This window comes from Oncorhynchus mykiss, chromosome 18 (genome assembly GCF_057628025.1).
Source record: "Oncorhynchus mykiss isolate SJ-2025 chromosome 18, ASM5762802v1, whole genome shotgun sequence".
Lineage (NCBI taxonomy): Eukaryota > Metazoa > Chordata > Actinopteri > Salmoniformes > Salmonidae > Oncorhynchus > Oncorhynchus mykiss.
In genome coordinates this window covers 66,771,115-66,786,764 of record NC_143039.1, presented here as the reverse complement: position 1 = coordinate 66,786,764, position 15,650 = coordinate 66,771,115, and the positions used below count along the sequence as shown (strand labels likewise).

Here is a 15,650-nt window from a genome sequence, read left to right as displayed (position 1 = left end):
CCTCTATCTTACGGGAAGGCTATCAAATGAGTACCCCAATCTGAATGTGCAACCTTGTTTTTTAACAGCCGCCCCCAAATTCGTAAGTAAATGTTCCCATATTTTGAGGGAGAGATCATAATCGCCCCGTTGAAGGGAGTAGTACATTAAATAGTGGCGCAGAACTGACCAACATTTCCCTTCCAGAACTAAAAGAGAGGCATTGAATAGTAGTTCTAACGACTCACAGGTACAAATGTATCACTATTTATTTCTGTGGAAAATTATATTTCATAGTTGATTACAGCGACCCTCTAATAGCAATGCATTTATTACCGGGCCGTTGGACACAGAGATGATTAACTGAAAATAGGGCCTCTTGAGCAGCCAACGCTCTCGCTCACATCAATTGGACACTAATTGGGAGATTTCTGAATGTTAAAGAGAGCAACAACCGCACAATTAGGTCTGACAGACAGAACAACAGACACGTCTGTCAGGGGGGGTAGAGAGAGAAAGAAGGAGAGAGATGGAGAGAGACAGAGGGCGACAGAGAGCAAGAGAGAAACAGACAGACAGAGAGAGAGAGACAGAGAAAGAAACAGAAAAAGAGAGAGGGAGAGAGACAGAAAGAGGGAGAGATTTGATTACAGAGTGAGACAGTCGGTGGCGCGCTGATAATTCCCAGGTAATTACAAGGCAAGGTGATCCCCTGAGGGGGTTTGAGAGTCAGAACCTCAGACACGCTCCAGCACTACATCCACAGTATGTGTGGGTGTGTTTCTATGTGTGTGTGTTTCTGTGTGTTTGTGTTTCTGTGTGTTTGTGTGTGTGCACATCAGCCAGATCGCTCAAGATTGACTTTGAAATTGGACGTCTGTCCATGTCCTGAGAACGTCGGGAAATGCCTTCAAAACCAGCCACTAGGGCCAACAGTGAGGACTATTACAATCAAGTTTTGGGTTTTGCTACAGCATTGTGGACAAGGGTGGCGGATGGGCAGAATCCCGTGACTCCAGGACCAAAGGTCACATGTTCAATCCCAGTGGTAGACACTCATTGTTTTAACTCTATCCCAAACCTTAACCCTTAACTTAACCATTCAGAATGAACGCCTAAACTTAATGTTTAAACCTATCCCAAACCTTAACCCTTATCTTAACCATTCAGAGTGAATGCCTAAACTTAATGTTTAACTCTATCCCAAACCTTAACCCTTAACTTAACCATTCAGAATGAATGCCTAAACTTAATGTTTAAACCTATCCCAAACCTTAACCCTTATCTTAACCATTCAGAATGAATGCCTAAACTTAATGTTTAAACCTATCCCAAACCTTAACCCTTAACTTAACCATTCAGAATGAACGCCTAAACTTAATGTTTAACTCTATCCCAAACCTTAACCCTTAACTTAACCATTCAGAATGAATGCCTAAACTTAATGTTTAACTCTATCCCAAACCTTAACCCTTATCTTAACCATTCAGAGTGAATGCCTAAACTTAATGTTTAACTCTATCCCAAACCTTAACTTAACCATTCAGAATGAATGCCTAAACTTAATGTTTAAACCTATCCCAAACCTTAACCCTTATCTTAACCATTCAGAGTGAATGCCTAAACTTAATGTTTAACTCTATCCCAAACCTTAACCCTTAACTTAACCATTCAGAATGAATGCCTAAACTTAATGTTTAACTCTATCCCAAACCTTAACCCTTAACTTAACCATTCAGAATGAACGCCTAAACTTAATGTTTAACTCTATCCCAAACCTTAACCCTTATCTTAACCATTCAGAGTGAATGCCTAAACTTAATGTTTAACTCTATCCCAAACCTTAACCCTTATCTTAACCATTCAGAATGAACGCCTAAACTTAATGTTTAACTCTATCCCAAACCTTAACCCTTATCTTAACTATTCAGAATGAACACCTAAACTTAGGGTTAAACTCTATCCCAAACCTTAACCCTTATCTTAACCATTCAGAATGAACGCCTAAACTTAATGTTTAACTCTATCCCAAACCTTAACCCTTAACTTAACCATTCAGAATGAATGCCTAAACGTAATGTTTAAACCTATCCCAAACCTTAACCCTTATCTTAACCATTCAGAGTGAATGCCTAAACTTAATGTTTAACTCTATCCCAAACCTTAACCCTTAACTTTGACATTTGGAGAAATGTGGATAAACGTCAGAATCTAAAGTAAAATTGGTAACTTGTTACACACACACACACACACACACACACACACACACACACACACACACACACACACACACACACACATCCTCGGGGTAACAGCTATGAAAAAGTTTACTTTTCAATGGCAAACAATAGTTTAGCACTAGTTAGCAAGCATTAGCCAACCTCAATTAATAACCACTCACACTTTCATGGGTGCCAGAATTCTTAGCTGAGGATTACACAAGCGTGCATGCATTTACGAGTCTGTGTGTGTTTATGTTGATGTGTATGTTAAACGTTGTGATAAATGTTTTATAACTCTCAACGGAGCTGAATAACAAACCGTTACAAAGGCTTAAAAATCAAACCATGCAAATTCAAGTGATTTACACTGAATAATTGCCAAAGTGAAAACTAACAAAGCAACACTGTACTCTCTCTCTCTCTCTGACTCTCTCTCTCTCTCTCTCTCTCTGACTCTCTCTCTCGCTCTCTTTCCCCCCATATTGGCCCAGTGTGTATTTTGAGTAACCAAGACCTCAAATGAGGGCCAGCGACCGCCTGATAGGCATCCAGCCAGCCAGCAGCGTCTCAGTAAACGGAGCATGCCATTCTTACCAAATAATCATTAAGACCTGGCAACCCTCACTGAGCTTAATTCTGAGGCTATTATGAGGGGAGGAAAGAGCGGGGAGAGAAGAAGGAAGAGAGGGGTGAGCAGAGGGGAGATGAGTGGGGAAAGAGGAGAAGAGAGGCGACATATAGAGGAAAGGAGAGGAGTGGGGGAAAGGAGAGAGAAGAGGAAAGGAGAAGAGAAGAGGAAAGGAGAAGAGGTTGAGATGAGTGGAGGAAAGGAGAGAGAAGAGGAAAGGAGAAGAGAAGAGGAAAGGAGAAGAGAAGAGGAAAGGAGAAGATGTTGAGATGAGTGGGGGAAAGGAGAAGAGAAGAGGAAAGGAGAAGACGTTGAGATGAGTGGAGGAAAGGAGAGAGAAGAGGAAAGGAGAGAGAAGAGGAAAGGAGAAGATGTTGAGATGAGTGGGGGAAAGGAGAAGAGAAGAGGAAAGGAGAAGACGTTGAGATGAGTGGAGGAAAGGAGAGAGAAGAGGAAAGGAGAAGAGAAGAGGAAAGGAGAAGAGAAGAGGAAAGGAGAAGACGTTGAGATGAGTGGAGTAAAGGAGAGAGAAGAGGAAAGGAGAAGAGAAGAGGAAAGGAGAAGATGTTGAGATGAGTGGGGGAAAGGAGAAGAGAAGAGGAAAGGAGAAGACGTTGAGATGAGTGGAGGAAAGGAGAGAGAAGAGGAAAGGAGAGAGAAGAGGAAAGGAGAAGATGTTGAGATGAGTGGGGGAAAGGAGAAGAGAAGAGGAAAGGAGAAGACGTTGAGATGAGTGGAGGAAAGGAGAGAGAAGAGGAAAGGAGAAGACGTTGAGATGAGTGGAGGAAAGGAGAGAGAAGAAGAAAGGAGAAAGGTTGAGATGAGTGGAGGAAAGGAGAGAGAAGAGGAAAGGAGAAGATGTTGAGATGAGTGGAGGAAAGGAGAGAGAAGAGGAAAGGAGGAATTCATATATCCTTATGTACATATTCTTTATCCCCTTACACTGTGTATAAGACAGTAGTTTTGGAATTGTTAGTTAGATTACTTGTTGGTTATTACTGCATTGTCGGAACTAGAAGCACAAGCATTTCCCTACACTCGCATTAACATCTGCTAACCATGTGTATGTGACAAATAAAATGTGATTTGATTTGATTTGAGGAAAGGAGAGAGAAGAGGAAAGGAGAAGACGTTGAGATGAGTGGAGGAAAGGAGAGAGAAGAGGAAAGGAGAAGACGTTGAGATGAGTGGAGGAAAGGAGAGAGAAGAGGAAAGGAGAAGAGGTTGAGATGAGTGGAGGAAAGCCAAGTGGAGTGGCAAAGAGCAAAGTTGAGATGAGGAGAAGAAGGTAGAAGAAGCTAGGAGAGGGTAGAAGAGGGTAGGACAGGGTAGAAGAAGGTAGGAGAGGGTAGAAGAGGGTAGGACAGGGTAGAAGAGGGTAGGACAGGGTAGAAGAGGTGAATGGAAAGGAGAATACAAAAGTGTAAAGGAAATGAGAAAGGGGGGGTGAGGAGGAGGGAGAGGAGGGGAATGGAAAAAATAGAAGATCAGAGGAGAGGAGAAGAGAAGAAAGGAGAAGATATCAGAATATGACTAGATCCTCACTGACTGTGTTGTATTTATTACTTATTTTACCGTTAAAACCTAATTGAAACACTTTTTTTACACACCTCACTCTTTTTCCCCCGTGCAATGTATTTCACCCCCCCTTCTTCTGTCCTGTCAGACTATGGTCTGGGACTGTCGCCGGAGCCCAAACCAACACTTTCACAGCTTCCAAATCATATAAACAGACTTCATGTGATGTGGCTGAAGTCTCCCTAAACAGGGTGTGTGTATGTCTCTGTGTGTGTATGTCTCTGTGTGTCTGTGTGTGTGTATGTCTCTGTGTGTGTGTGTCTGTGTGTGTCTGTGTGTGCATGTCTCTGTGTGTGTGTGTGTATGTCTCTGTATGTCCGTGTGTCTGTGTGTTTGTGTGTATATGTCTGTGTGTGTGTGTGTGTGTGTGTGTGTGTGTGTATTGTCTGTGTGTGTGTGTGTGTGTGTGTGTGTGTAAGCATGCCTGCGTGTCTGAGTCTTTGCTTCTGTGTATGCATGTGTGTCTTACTGTGAGCATGTGTGTGTGTGTGTGTGTGTGTGTGTGTGTGTGTGTGTGTGTGTGTGTGTGTGTGTGTGTGTGTGTGTGTGTGTGTGTGTGTGCGTGTGTGTGTGTGTGTGTGTGTGTGTGTGTGTGTGTGAGTGATAACAGGAGAACGGCTCACCAGCACTAACACCAGGGGCTGAGACAGGATGAAAGGAGCTGTCAGAACAGCTCACGATGAAAAATAGGAAAAATCCATCCATCCTCACTCCACAATGCCATGGTATAATTTTGGATATGGAAAAGATATTTCACAGCAGCTTCGATGGTACAATGATTCTCTACACTATACTTGCTTGTTTTGTCACATAAACTGAAATTAGGTTGAACTATTAGAATTTTAGCAACCAGGAAATGGCGGAACGATTTCTGCATAGTGCATCTTTAAGTCATAACCTTAATTGAGCTGTATACAGGTCACATAATGACATAAATATTCTGCTTCAGTGATCGGCATCAAACGGGCTCGTGGTGAAAGGCCTCTCTCTATTCATTGGTTGAGGGGGTGACACTACAGCTAGACCCAAAGGGATGAGGTGGGGGGGTCAGTGTGTGACAGCTCACTGAACAAACACAGGCTGTGTGTAGTGGGGTGGAGGTGGGGGAGGGGGGCAGTCTCAGGTAGCAGTCTCTTTATGTCTTTCTTTCAACGGGGATATATGGCTTTCTAATATATCCCTCTATGTTGATATAGCGTTTACCGTACATCTCTCTCTGTGTTGATGGAGGTTGATATGGTGTTTACCGTACATCTCTCTCTGTGTTGATGGAGGTTGATATAGTGTTTACCGTACATCTCTCTCTGTGTTGATGGAGGTTGATATGGTGTTTACCATACATCTCTCTCTGTGTTGATGGAGGTTGATATAGAAATATGTCACTACTAAATAGGTGTCTGTGTTGATGGAGGTTGATATAGTGTTTACCATACATCTCTCACTGTGTTGATGGAGGTTGATATAGTGTTTACCGTACATCTCTCTCTGTATTGATGGAGGTTGATATAGTGTTTACCATACATCTCTCTCTGTATTGATGGAGGTTGATATAGCGTTTACCATACATCTCTCTCTGTGTTGATGGAGGTTGATATAGAAATATGTCACTACTAAATAGGTCTCTGTGTTGATGGAGGTTGATATAGTGTTCACCATACATCTCTCTCTGTGTTGATGGAGGTTGATATGGTGTTTACCTTACATCTCTCTCTGTGTTGATGGAGGTTGATATAGAAATATGTCACTACTAAATAGGTGTCTGTGTTGATGGAGGTTGATATAGAAATATGTCACTACTAAATAGGTGTCTGTGTTGATGGAGGTTGATATAGAAATATGTCACTACTAAATAGGTGTCTGTGTTGATGGAGGTTGATATAGAAATATGTCGCCACTGAATATGTCTCTGTATTGATGGAGGTTGATATAGTGTTCACCATACATCTCTCTCTGTGTTGATGGAGGTTGATATAGTGTTTACCGTACATCTCTCTCTGTATTGATGGAGGTTGATATAGTGTTTACCGTACATCTCTCTCTGTATTGATGGAGGTTGATATAGTGTTCACCATACATCTCTCTCTGTGTTGATGGAGGTTGATATGGTGTTTACCTTACATCTCTCTCTGTGTTGATGGAGGTTGATATAGAAATATGTCACTACTAAATAGGTGTCTGTGTTGATGGAGGTTGATATAGAAATATGTCACCACTGAATATGTCTCTGTATTGATGGAGGTTGATGAATAAGATGAGACTCACACATGCACCAGCCAGGATCTCAGCAGGTACAGGGATTGATCCATCTCTCTGTCTGGTCTTCCCTCTGATAAAGTCATTCACCTGTGGTGAGAAGACTAAAGAATTAGACACACATTAAGACACAGACATACACACAGACAGGCAGACCAAATACAGCGGGAGTGGATATTGGTAAGCTAAAGGGCCACTAGTAACGTGATTGTAGTAACAGTAACATTTCACTGTGAGACTACTAATACATGTACCACACATGAGGTAGACTTTAAGTACTTCAACTTTCGATCTTGCATCCTGATTGAAACAGATCTAGCTCTCTGTCCTTGTACTCTTGGATTTAACTGCTGCATTCGACACTGTTGACCATGATGTCCTTCTGGACAAACTGGAGAGGTGGGTTGGCCTCTCCGGTCCAGGTCTAAATTGGTTTAGGACCTATTTAACCGGTAGAGAGTTTTTTGTCACCCTTGGTGAACATAACTCAGAGAAAATACATATCACGTGGTGTTCCACAAGGTTTGATTTTGGGTCCAATACTGTTCAGTTAATATATATTACCCCTTAGCAGCATTATCACAACGCACAGCATTGATTTTCACGCAGACGAAATACAACTTTACATTTCTGTGTCACCAGAGTGTTTTAGCTCCACTGATAATTATTAGACTGTATTAGCAATGTAAATACTTGGATGACTCACAACTTCCTCCAGCCAAATCAAGACAAGACTGAGGTACTTATTGTTGGAGCAAAAGCACAGAGAGAGAATCTGGAAAAAACATTTGAATTCACGGGCAATAAAGATAAAACAGTAGGTGTTACAGTGCATTCGAAAAGAATTCAGACGCCTTCACTTTTTGATGGAGGGATGGTGCCAGGTTTCCTCCAGTCGTGATGCTTGGCATTTAAGCCAAAGAGTTCAATCTTGGTTTCATCAGACCAGATAATCTTGTTTCTCATGGTCTGAGAGTTCTTTAGGTGCCTTTTGGCAAACTCCAAGCGGGCTGTCGTGTGCCTTTTACTGAGAAGTGGCTTCCGTCTGGCCACTCTGCCTGATTGGTGGAGTGCTGCAGAGATGGTTGTCCTTCTGGAAGGTTCTCCCATCTCCACAGAGGAACTCTGGGGCTCTGTCAGAGTGACCATCGATTCTTGGTCACCTCCCTGAAAAAGGGCCTTCTCCCCCGATTGCTCAGTTTGGCTGGGTGGCCAGCTCTAGGAAGAGTCTTGGTGGTTCCAAAAGGCTTCCAATTAAGAATGATGGAGGCCACTATGTTCTTGGGGGCCTTCGATGCTGCAGACATTTTTTGGTACCCATTTTTTGGTACCCAATCCTGTTGAGGCGCTCTATGGACAATTCTTTCGAATTTTGCTCTGACATGCACTGTCAACTGTGGGACCTAATATAGACAGGTGTGTGTGTACCTTTCCAAATCATGTCAAATCAATTGAATTTACCACAGGTGGACTCCAAGTTGTAGCAACATCTCAAGGAGGATCAATTGAAACAGGATGCACCTGAGCTTAATTTCGAGTCTCATAGGAAAGGTTCTGAATATTTATGCAAATAAGGTATTTGTTTTTTGTTTTTTTATAAATTTGCAAAAATGTCTAAACTTGATTTTGCTTTGTTATTATGAGGTAAGGTCTCTGTACTGGATGCCTATGAGTTTTGAATTCATTTTAAGATTATTCTATTGGTTTTTAAATCAATACACGATTGTTCACCCCAATACATGTCAGACATGCTTTTACGTTATGTACCCAGTAGGTCCCTCAGGTCCTCTGGCACTGGCCTTTTAACGATCCCAAAGCCCAGGACCAAGTGGCATGGAGAGGCAGCCTTTTAAATATCCCAAAGCCTAGGACCAAGAGGCATGGAGAGACAGCCTTTTAAATATCCCAAAGCCCAGGACCAAGAGGCATGGAGAGACAGCCTTTTAAATATCCCAAAGCCTAGAAACAAGAGGCATGGAGAGGCAGCCTTTTAACTATCCCAAAGCCTAGGACCAAGAGGCATGGAGAGACAGCCTTTTAACTATCCCAAAGCCTGGAACCAAGAGGCATGGAGAGACAGCCTTTTAACTATCCCAAAGCCTGGAACCAAGAGGCATGGAGAGACAGCCTTTTAACTATCCCAAAGCCTTGGACCAAGAGGCATGGAGAGGCAGCCTTTTAACTATCCCAAAGCCCAGGACCAAGAGGCATGGAGAGGCAGCCTTTTAACTATCCCAAAGCCTTGGACCAAGAGGCATGGAGAGGCAGCCTTTTAACTATCCCAAAGCCTTGGACCAAGAGGCATGGAGAGGCAGCCTTTTAACTATCCCAAAGCCTAGGACCAAGAGGCATGGAGAGGCAGCCTTTTAACTATCCCAAAGCCCAGGACCAAGAGGCATGGAGAGTCAGTCTTTTAACTATCCCAAAGCCTAGAAACAAGAGGCATGGAGAGGCAGCCTTTTAACTATCCCAAAGCCTAGGACCAAGATGCATGGAGGCAGCCATCGTTACTATGCCCCCAGCCTCAGGAATAGCCTGCCAGAGAACCTGAGGGGAGCCGGAACTGTGAACATATTTAAAAGACATCTTAAAACAAATATTTGTTGCTTTGCAGTTAGTTGTTTATCTTATGTTTGTTATATAATAGTAAATATAGTAAATATTTCAGCTTTTATTTTCATTGTGTTGTGTTCATTTTTTCCCGTGAAGCACACTGCGTTGCATTCCATGTTTGAAATGTGCTGTATAAATAAAGCTTGATTTGATACATTGGGATACATTTGATACATTTGGGTTTGATTTGTTACATTGAGGGGGGTGGGGTGTGTGTGTGTTTAAGTGAGTGAGTGAGTGAGTGAGTGAGTGAGTGAGTGAGTGAGTGAGTGAGTGAGTGAGTGAGTGAGTGAGTGAGTGAGTGAGTGAGTGAGTGAGTGAGTGAGTGAGTGAGTGAGTGAGTGAGTGAGTGAGTGAGTGAGTGAGTGTGTGTGTGTGTGTGTGTGTGTGTGTGTGTGTGTGTGTGTGTGTGTGTGTGTGTGTGTGTGTGTGTGTGTGTGTGTGTGCCTGCGTGCATGCGTGTGTGTGTTTGAGTGAGTGTGTGTGTGTGCGTGTGCGTGTATCCACATCAAATCTGTACTGTATATTAAACTAAAACTAGAGGTAAATGTTCAACTAGGGCCCAGTGAGGGGCTCCATGGTAACTGGGGCCTGACTGGTCTCCATGTAGAGAAACAAGGCACTTACTGTCAGCTTTATGGCTTTCTCCGGGGCCACACCCAGTAGCTGTGGTACCAGACCTATCATTAGGACACAACATGATTAGAAAAGAGAAGGGCCAAGGAAGTACGACACACATACACACACACACTGGCAGACCGCGGCACAGCACAGCACAGTCCCCCTCCACATGAAACACATACCCTGCTGTATTCAATTCTGCCAGATCCCCCTGACACTAAATAACACTATTGATGTGGGGTGTGGGGACATCAGGGTCTTAAAAGACTAACAAAGTGATAGAAACTCCTTCCCAGAATACAAAAAAATACATAAAACACTCTAACCAAAGTTTATGCGGTCCTAAATTACAACCCAAGACTTCCAGCCAGATAAAAATAAACCAAATAATCTGATTGGAGTGTGTTGGATGACCCATCTCAGCGTAATAGTGGAGAGGTTGGAGGGGGGTAGTTAACGCAGGGCCCAAAACAGGCCACACAGAGTCAGACACAGGAGCACAAACATAATGATTAGCATGGCTTCAGCTGGGCTGGAACTCACAAACAGAAACAGGAGTGTTAGTTGTGTTTGTGGCAGGGCTCAGGCTGAGAACCACACACGAGTTATATTATTATTAAATGGCCCATAACAGCTCACAGTTGTAGTTAGAGACGCTTACTGCTTTCTCATGCTGCTGCGTTGTTTACGTAAGGGTTCCCGTCTCGAGATGATGACATCATCCTAGTGTTTGCAGTGTGTGGTGTTCTGGTTCTGGTCTGGCTGTCTCACCATTCTAATGCTCACCTCATTCAGTAATGGGAAACAGTGGAGGCGAAGGAAAAATCTCAACTTCATTACATTAAAACAGAAACTTCCCCTGAGTTGGCTGATGACACTCTCCTCAGGGGCTAATATAACATACCCTGCTTTACTACACAGTAGATACAGGTTAATGGGGGAATTGTGAATAACAATATATGAGATTCAAGAAACTAATAACAAGCAAATGTGTTTGTTTCTGGAGTCTTTCAAATTGTCTTCCTCGTTTAAGTTTGTTTTGTAGTGGAACTGTACCATGTGACTTGGTGACTGGATGGCCATTCAAATACAGCTGTATCATTTGATGTTTGGTCACATGATGTCTAGGAGTGTAGAACAGAGAGCTGGTATCTGCCAGTGTACCACCACCTTGGAGCCAGGTCTGTCTGACCGTGTGTCTGTAATGTCAGAGACCTCTCTAAAGGCTTGGTGTCCTCTGACAGACACTAAGGATTCCCACTTCCTCTTAGTACCCTCAGGGGAGAACTCACCTGTCAATCTTAATTCAGAGAATTCCAAAAGTCACCCCCCCTTTTCAAATCATATGATATAGTGTGTTGTTCAAGAACCTTCCTAACCCCCCTCCTTCCTCCTGCTCCCTCCCTCTCCCTCCTCCCCTCCCTCCTACCAACCCTCCCTCCTCCCTCTCCCTCCACCCATCACCTCCCTCCCTCCCTCCCTCCCTCCCTCCCTCCCTCCCTCCCTCCCTCCCTCCCTCCCTCCCTCTTACTTCCTGCTCTCCTCCACTCCCTCTCCCTCCTACCTTCCGCCCCCTCCCTCCCTCCCTCCCTCCCTCCCTCCCTCCCTCCCTCCCTCCCTCTTACTTCCTGCTCTCCTACACTCCCTCTCCCTCCTACCTTCCGCCCCCCTCCCTCCCTCCCTCCCTCTTACTTCCTGCTCTCCTCCACTCCCTCTCCCTCCTACCTCCCTCCCTCCCTCCCTCCCTCCCTTCCTCCCTCCCTCCCTCCCTCCCTCTTACTTCCTGCTCTCCTCCACTCCCTCTCCCTCCTACCTTTCGCCCCCCTCCCTCCCTCCCTCCCTCTTACTTCCTGCTCTCCTCCACTCCCTCTCCCTCCTACCTTCCGCCCCCCTCCCACCCTCCCTCCCTCCCTCTTACTTCCTGCTCTCCTACACTCCCTCTCCCTCCTACCTTCCGCCCCCCTCCCTCCCTCCCTCTTACTTCCTGCTCTCCTCCACTCCCTCTCCCTCCTACCTCCCTCCCTCCCTTCCTCCCTCCCTCCCTTTTACTTCCTGCTCTCCTCCACTTCCTCTCCCTCCTACCTTCCGCTCCTCTCCATCTTACCTCCCGCTCTCTCTCCTTCCCAACCCTGCTCCCTCTTCCTAAAACCCCCCGCTCCCTGTCCCTCCACCCCCCCCCCGCTCCCTGAGTGCAGGTACTTATTATATTAATGCCAGTTGAAGTCTGGCTGGGGCAGTCACACACCATCATTGTGACAGAGCTCTGCTGGTATGTGGCCTTTGCGTGCGACGTGCATTGTCCCCCTGAAACTCCCGAGACAACCTTTAATCACTTCAAAGAAGCCAGGTCAGAGGGAAGGTGAACTCAGACCCGCCCTCCTCTCCTCTTCCCCCTCTCTTCTACCACACCTCTAAACCCCATCTGTTGTTGTGATGGAGTGAGATGAAGTCGAAGCTGATCTCAGGTCAGATTTGTGTTTTAATTCATATGGTTAGGTTGAGATGAGGGTAAGCTGATCCTAAATCTGTGCCTACCGCTACCCAGAGCTGTAGTGATGATCATTAGCCTATCACTACATCCTAAATAGTGCACTACTCTGGCTAAAAGCTGTGTACTATATAGGGAATAGGGTGCCATTTGGGACACATACTGTCTGGTACTGACCTCTATAGAGGCCGAAGAAGCCTTCGTAGCGCAGCACCTTCTTGAAGCAGTCCAAGCTGTTCTTGTACATGAGCTCTTCCACCAGGGAGCCTGTGGTCCTCTGGTTCTGCATCCTGGTCTTCACTAGGTCTATGGGGTACACTGCTGTGGCTCCCACAGCTGGAAACACATGACTTTATTAAGGCGTTAGAGGAGAGGAAAGATGCTGGAAAGACGTCATTAGGTTGTTATTGCCGTATGTTGCTCTTCACCAAGATCTACACAACCTTTCAAAAGTTTGGATTAGCTAACATAACATGTCATTGGAACACAGGAGTGATGGTTGCTGATAATGGACCTCTGTACACCTATGTAGATATTCCATTAAAAACAAATCTGCCGTTTCCAGCTACAATAGTCATTTACAATGTCTACACCGTATTTCTGATCAATCTGATGTTATTTTAATGGACAAAAAAAGTGTTTTTCTTTCAAAGACGAAGACATTTCTAAGTGACACCAAACTTTTGAACGGTAGTGTATAAGTACATGTGATTAATACAAATACATTATTATAAGTTACTAAGTTACCATGAAGTGTTGTAAAGGCATTATAAAGGTGTCATGTTACAAAGACATTCAGATAACATTCACGCAATGTGGGCAACATCACAGCAACCTGGGACAGGTGAGGATGAGGAGAGTGAGACAAAAGAGGAAGATAAGGAGGGTGTGTGGTGATGGTGGGAGACATCAAACGATCCAAAAGGGAGGCTCAGTTGTCTGGAGTTTCCAGGCTCGTCAGTCATGTGTTATCTGACGGCTCTGCGACTGGACACAAAGAGGGGATCCAACTCGACCAACAGGTTTAATTAGAGAGGGGACGGTCAGGGAGGGTGCTACCTCCTTATTAACCTGTCTCCTGTAGAGGGGGAGGAGGGGTAACATCTCCTCAAAGATGGGGGAAGGAGGGAAGGGAGGAGAGGGACACGACCGCACCCCTCCCCCAAAAAGCTCTCTCTGATCAGGTACAAAAGAGTCCAAACACAGGGAGGTTCCCATGGCGCAAAGAGCCCCTGTCCTCTTTAAGTGGAGAAATCACCCCTGCAGAACGCAATAGGAAGCCCTTTGTTTTTCTCCTTTTCTTATGAGGGTGGAGGGTGATGGGGGGTGGAGGGGCCTCGGGGGTGGAGGGTGATGGGGGGGTGGAGGGGCCTCGGGGGTGGAGGGTGATGGGGGGGTGGAGGGTGATGGAACATAGACCCCTCATCACCCTCCACCCCTGAGGCCCCTCCACCCCCCATCACCCTCTACCCCCGAGGCCCCTCCAGCCCCCCATCACCCTCCACCCCCGAGGCCCTTCCACCCCCGAGGCCCCTCCAGCCCCCCATCACCCTCCACCCCCGAGGCCCCTCCACCCCCCATCACCCTCTACCCCCGAGGCCCCTCCAGCCCCCCATCACCCTCCACCCCCGAGGCCCCTCCACCCCCGAGGCCCCTCCAGCCCCCTCATCACCCTCCACCCCTGAGGCCCCTCCACCCCCCATCACCCTGCACCCCCCTGGCACCTCCACCCCCAAGGCCCCTCCACCCCATCACCCTCCACCCCCGTGGTCCCTCCACCCCCCTGGAACCTCCACCCCCAAGGCCCCTCCACCCCATCACCCTCCACCCCCGAGGTCCCTCCACCCCCCTGGCCCCTCCACCCCTGAGGCCCCTCCACCCCTGAGGCCCCTCCACCCCATCACCCTCCACCCCCCCATCACCCTCCACCCCGAGGCCCTTCCACCCCCCTGGCCCCTCCACCCCCGAGGCCCCTCCACCCCCCCATCACCCTCCACCCCCATGACACTCCCATCACCCTCCACCCCATCACACTCCACCCCATCACACTCCCCCCATCACCTTCCACCCCCATCACCCTCCAGCCCATCACACTCCTTAGGGGTGGAGGGTGATGGGGGTGGAAGGTGATGGGGTGGAGGGTGATGGGGTGGAGGGTGATGGGAGTGTCATGGGGCAGGTGAGGAGGTAGTGGTGACACAATAATCAGTCGGGCCTGTCCCAGATGGCACATTTTTCCCTATGTAGTGCACACTTTAAGGGATCTGGTCAAAAGCAGTGCACTACATAAGAATTAGGGTGGCATTTAAGACGCAGACATGACTTACCGCCGGCGATGGAGCCGAGGCCAAACCTGTAGGCGGACTCTGCTACCTGGATAAGAACAGATCGGGACGGATCACCACCGGACAGCTGGAAGAGAGACACAACAGAGAGAGAGGGGAGGGGGAGAGATGGTGAGAGAGAGATAAGAATTAACAAAAAACTGAGTAAACTAGAATGCTATTTGGCCCTAAACAGAATGCCTGGCCACTGTGACTGACCCAAACATAAGGAAAGCTTTGACTATGTACAGACACAGTGAGCATAGCCTTGCTATTGAGAAAGGCCATAGGCAGACATGGCTCTCAAGAGAAGACCGGCTATGTGCATACTGCAAACAAAATGAGGTAGAACTGATCTGCACTTCCTAACCTCCTGCCCAATGTATGCCCATATTAGAGACAAATTTCCCTCAGATTACACAGATCCACAAATCATTTGAAAACAAATCCAATTTTGATAAACTCACATATCTATTGGGTGAAATACCAGTGTGCCACCACAGCAGCAAGTTTTGTGGCCTGATGCCACAAGAAAAGGTCAACCAGTGAAGAACACACACCATTGTAAATACAACCCATATTTATGTTTGTTATTTTCTCTTTTGTACTTTAACTATTTGCCTACATTACAACACTGTATATAGACATAATGTTTACTGTACATTTTGTTTGTATTGTGTCACGTTCTGACCTCAGTTTCTTCTTTATGTCTTTGTGTTAGGTTGGTCAGGACGTGAGTTGGGGTGGGATGTCTATGTTCCTTTTTCTATGTTATATTTTCTACGTGTTTGGCCTTGTATGGTTCTCAATCAGAGGCAGGTGTCGTTCGTTGTCTCAGATTGAGAATCATACTTAGGTGGCCTTTTCCAACCTGTATTTGGTGGGTGTTGTTTTCTGTTTAGGTTGTTTCCCTGACAGAATTGTGCACTTTCGTTTTCTCTGTT

At 46.0% G+C, this 15,650-nt stretch overlaps 1 protein-coding gene across 1 annotated transcript in view; it reads right to left on the bottom strand.

The window, feature by feature from the left end:
• slc25a13 (solute carrier family 25 member 13) overlaps nt 1–15,650 on the bottom strand; it is a 94,077-nt gene that overhangs the window by 31,369 nt on the left and 47,058 nt on the right. Inside the window, exons 10-13 of the mRNA XM_090209176.1 lie at nt 14,710–14,794; nt 12,560–12,718; nt 9,901–9,953; nt 6,670–6,750 (exon numbers count right to left, since the gene is read on the bottom strand). Of these exons, the coding sequence (XP_090065302.1) occupies nt 6,670–6,750; nt 9,901–9,953; nt 12,560–12,718; nt 14,710–14,794 (378 nt within the window). The remainder of the gene's footprint in view (nt 1–6,669; nt 6,751–9,900; nt 9,954–12,559; nt 12,719–14,709; nt 14,795–15,650) is intronic.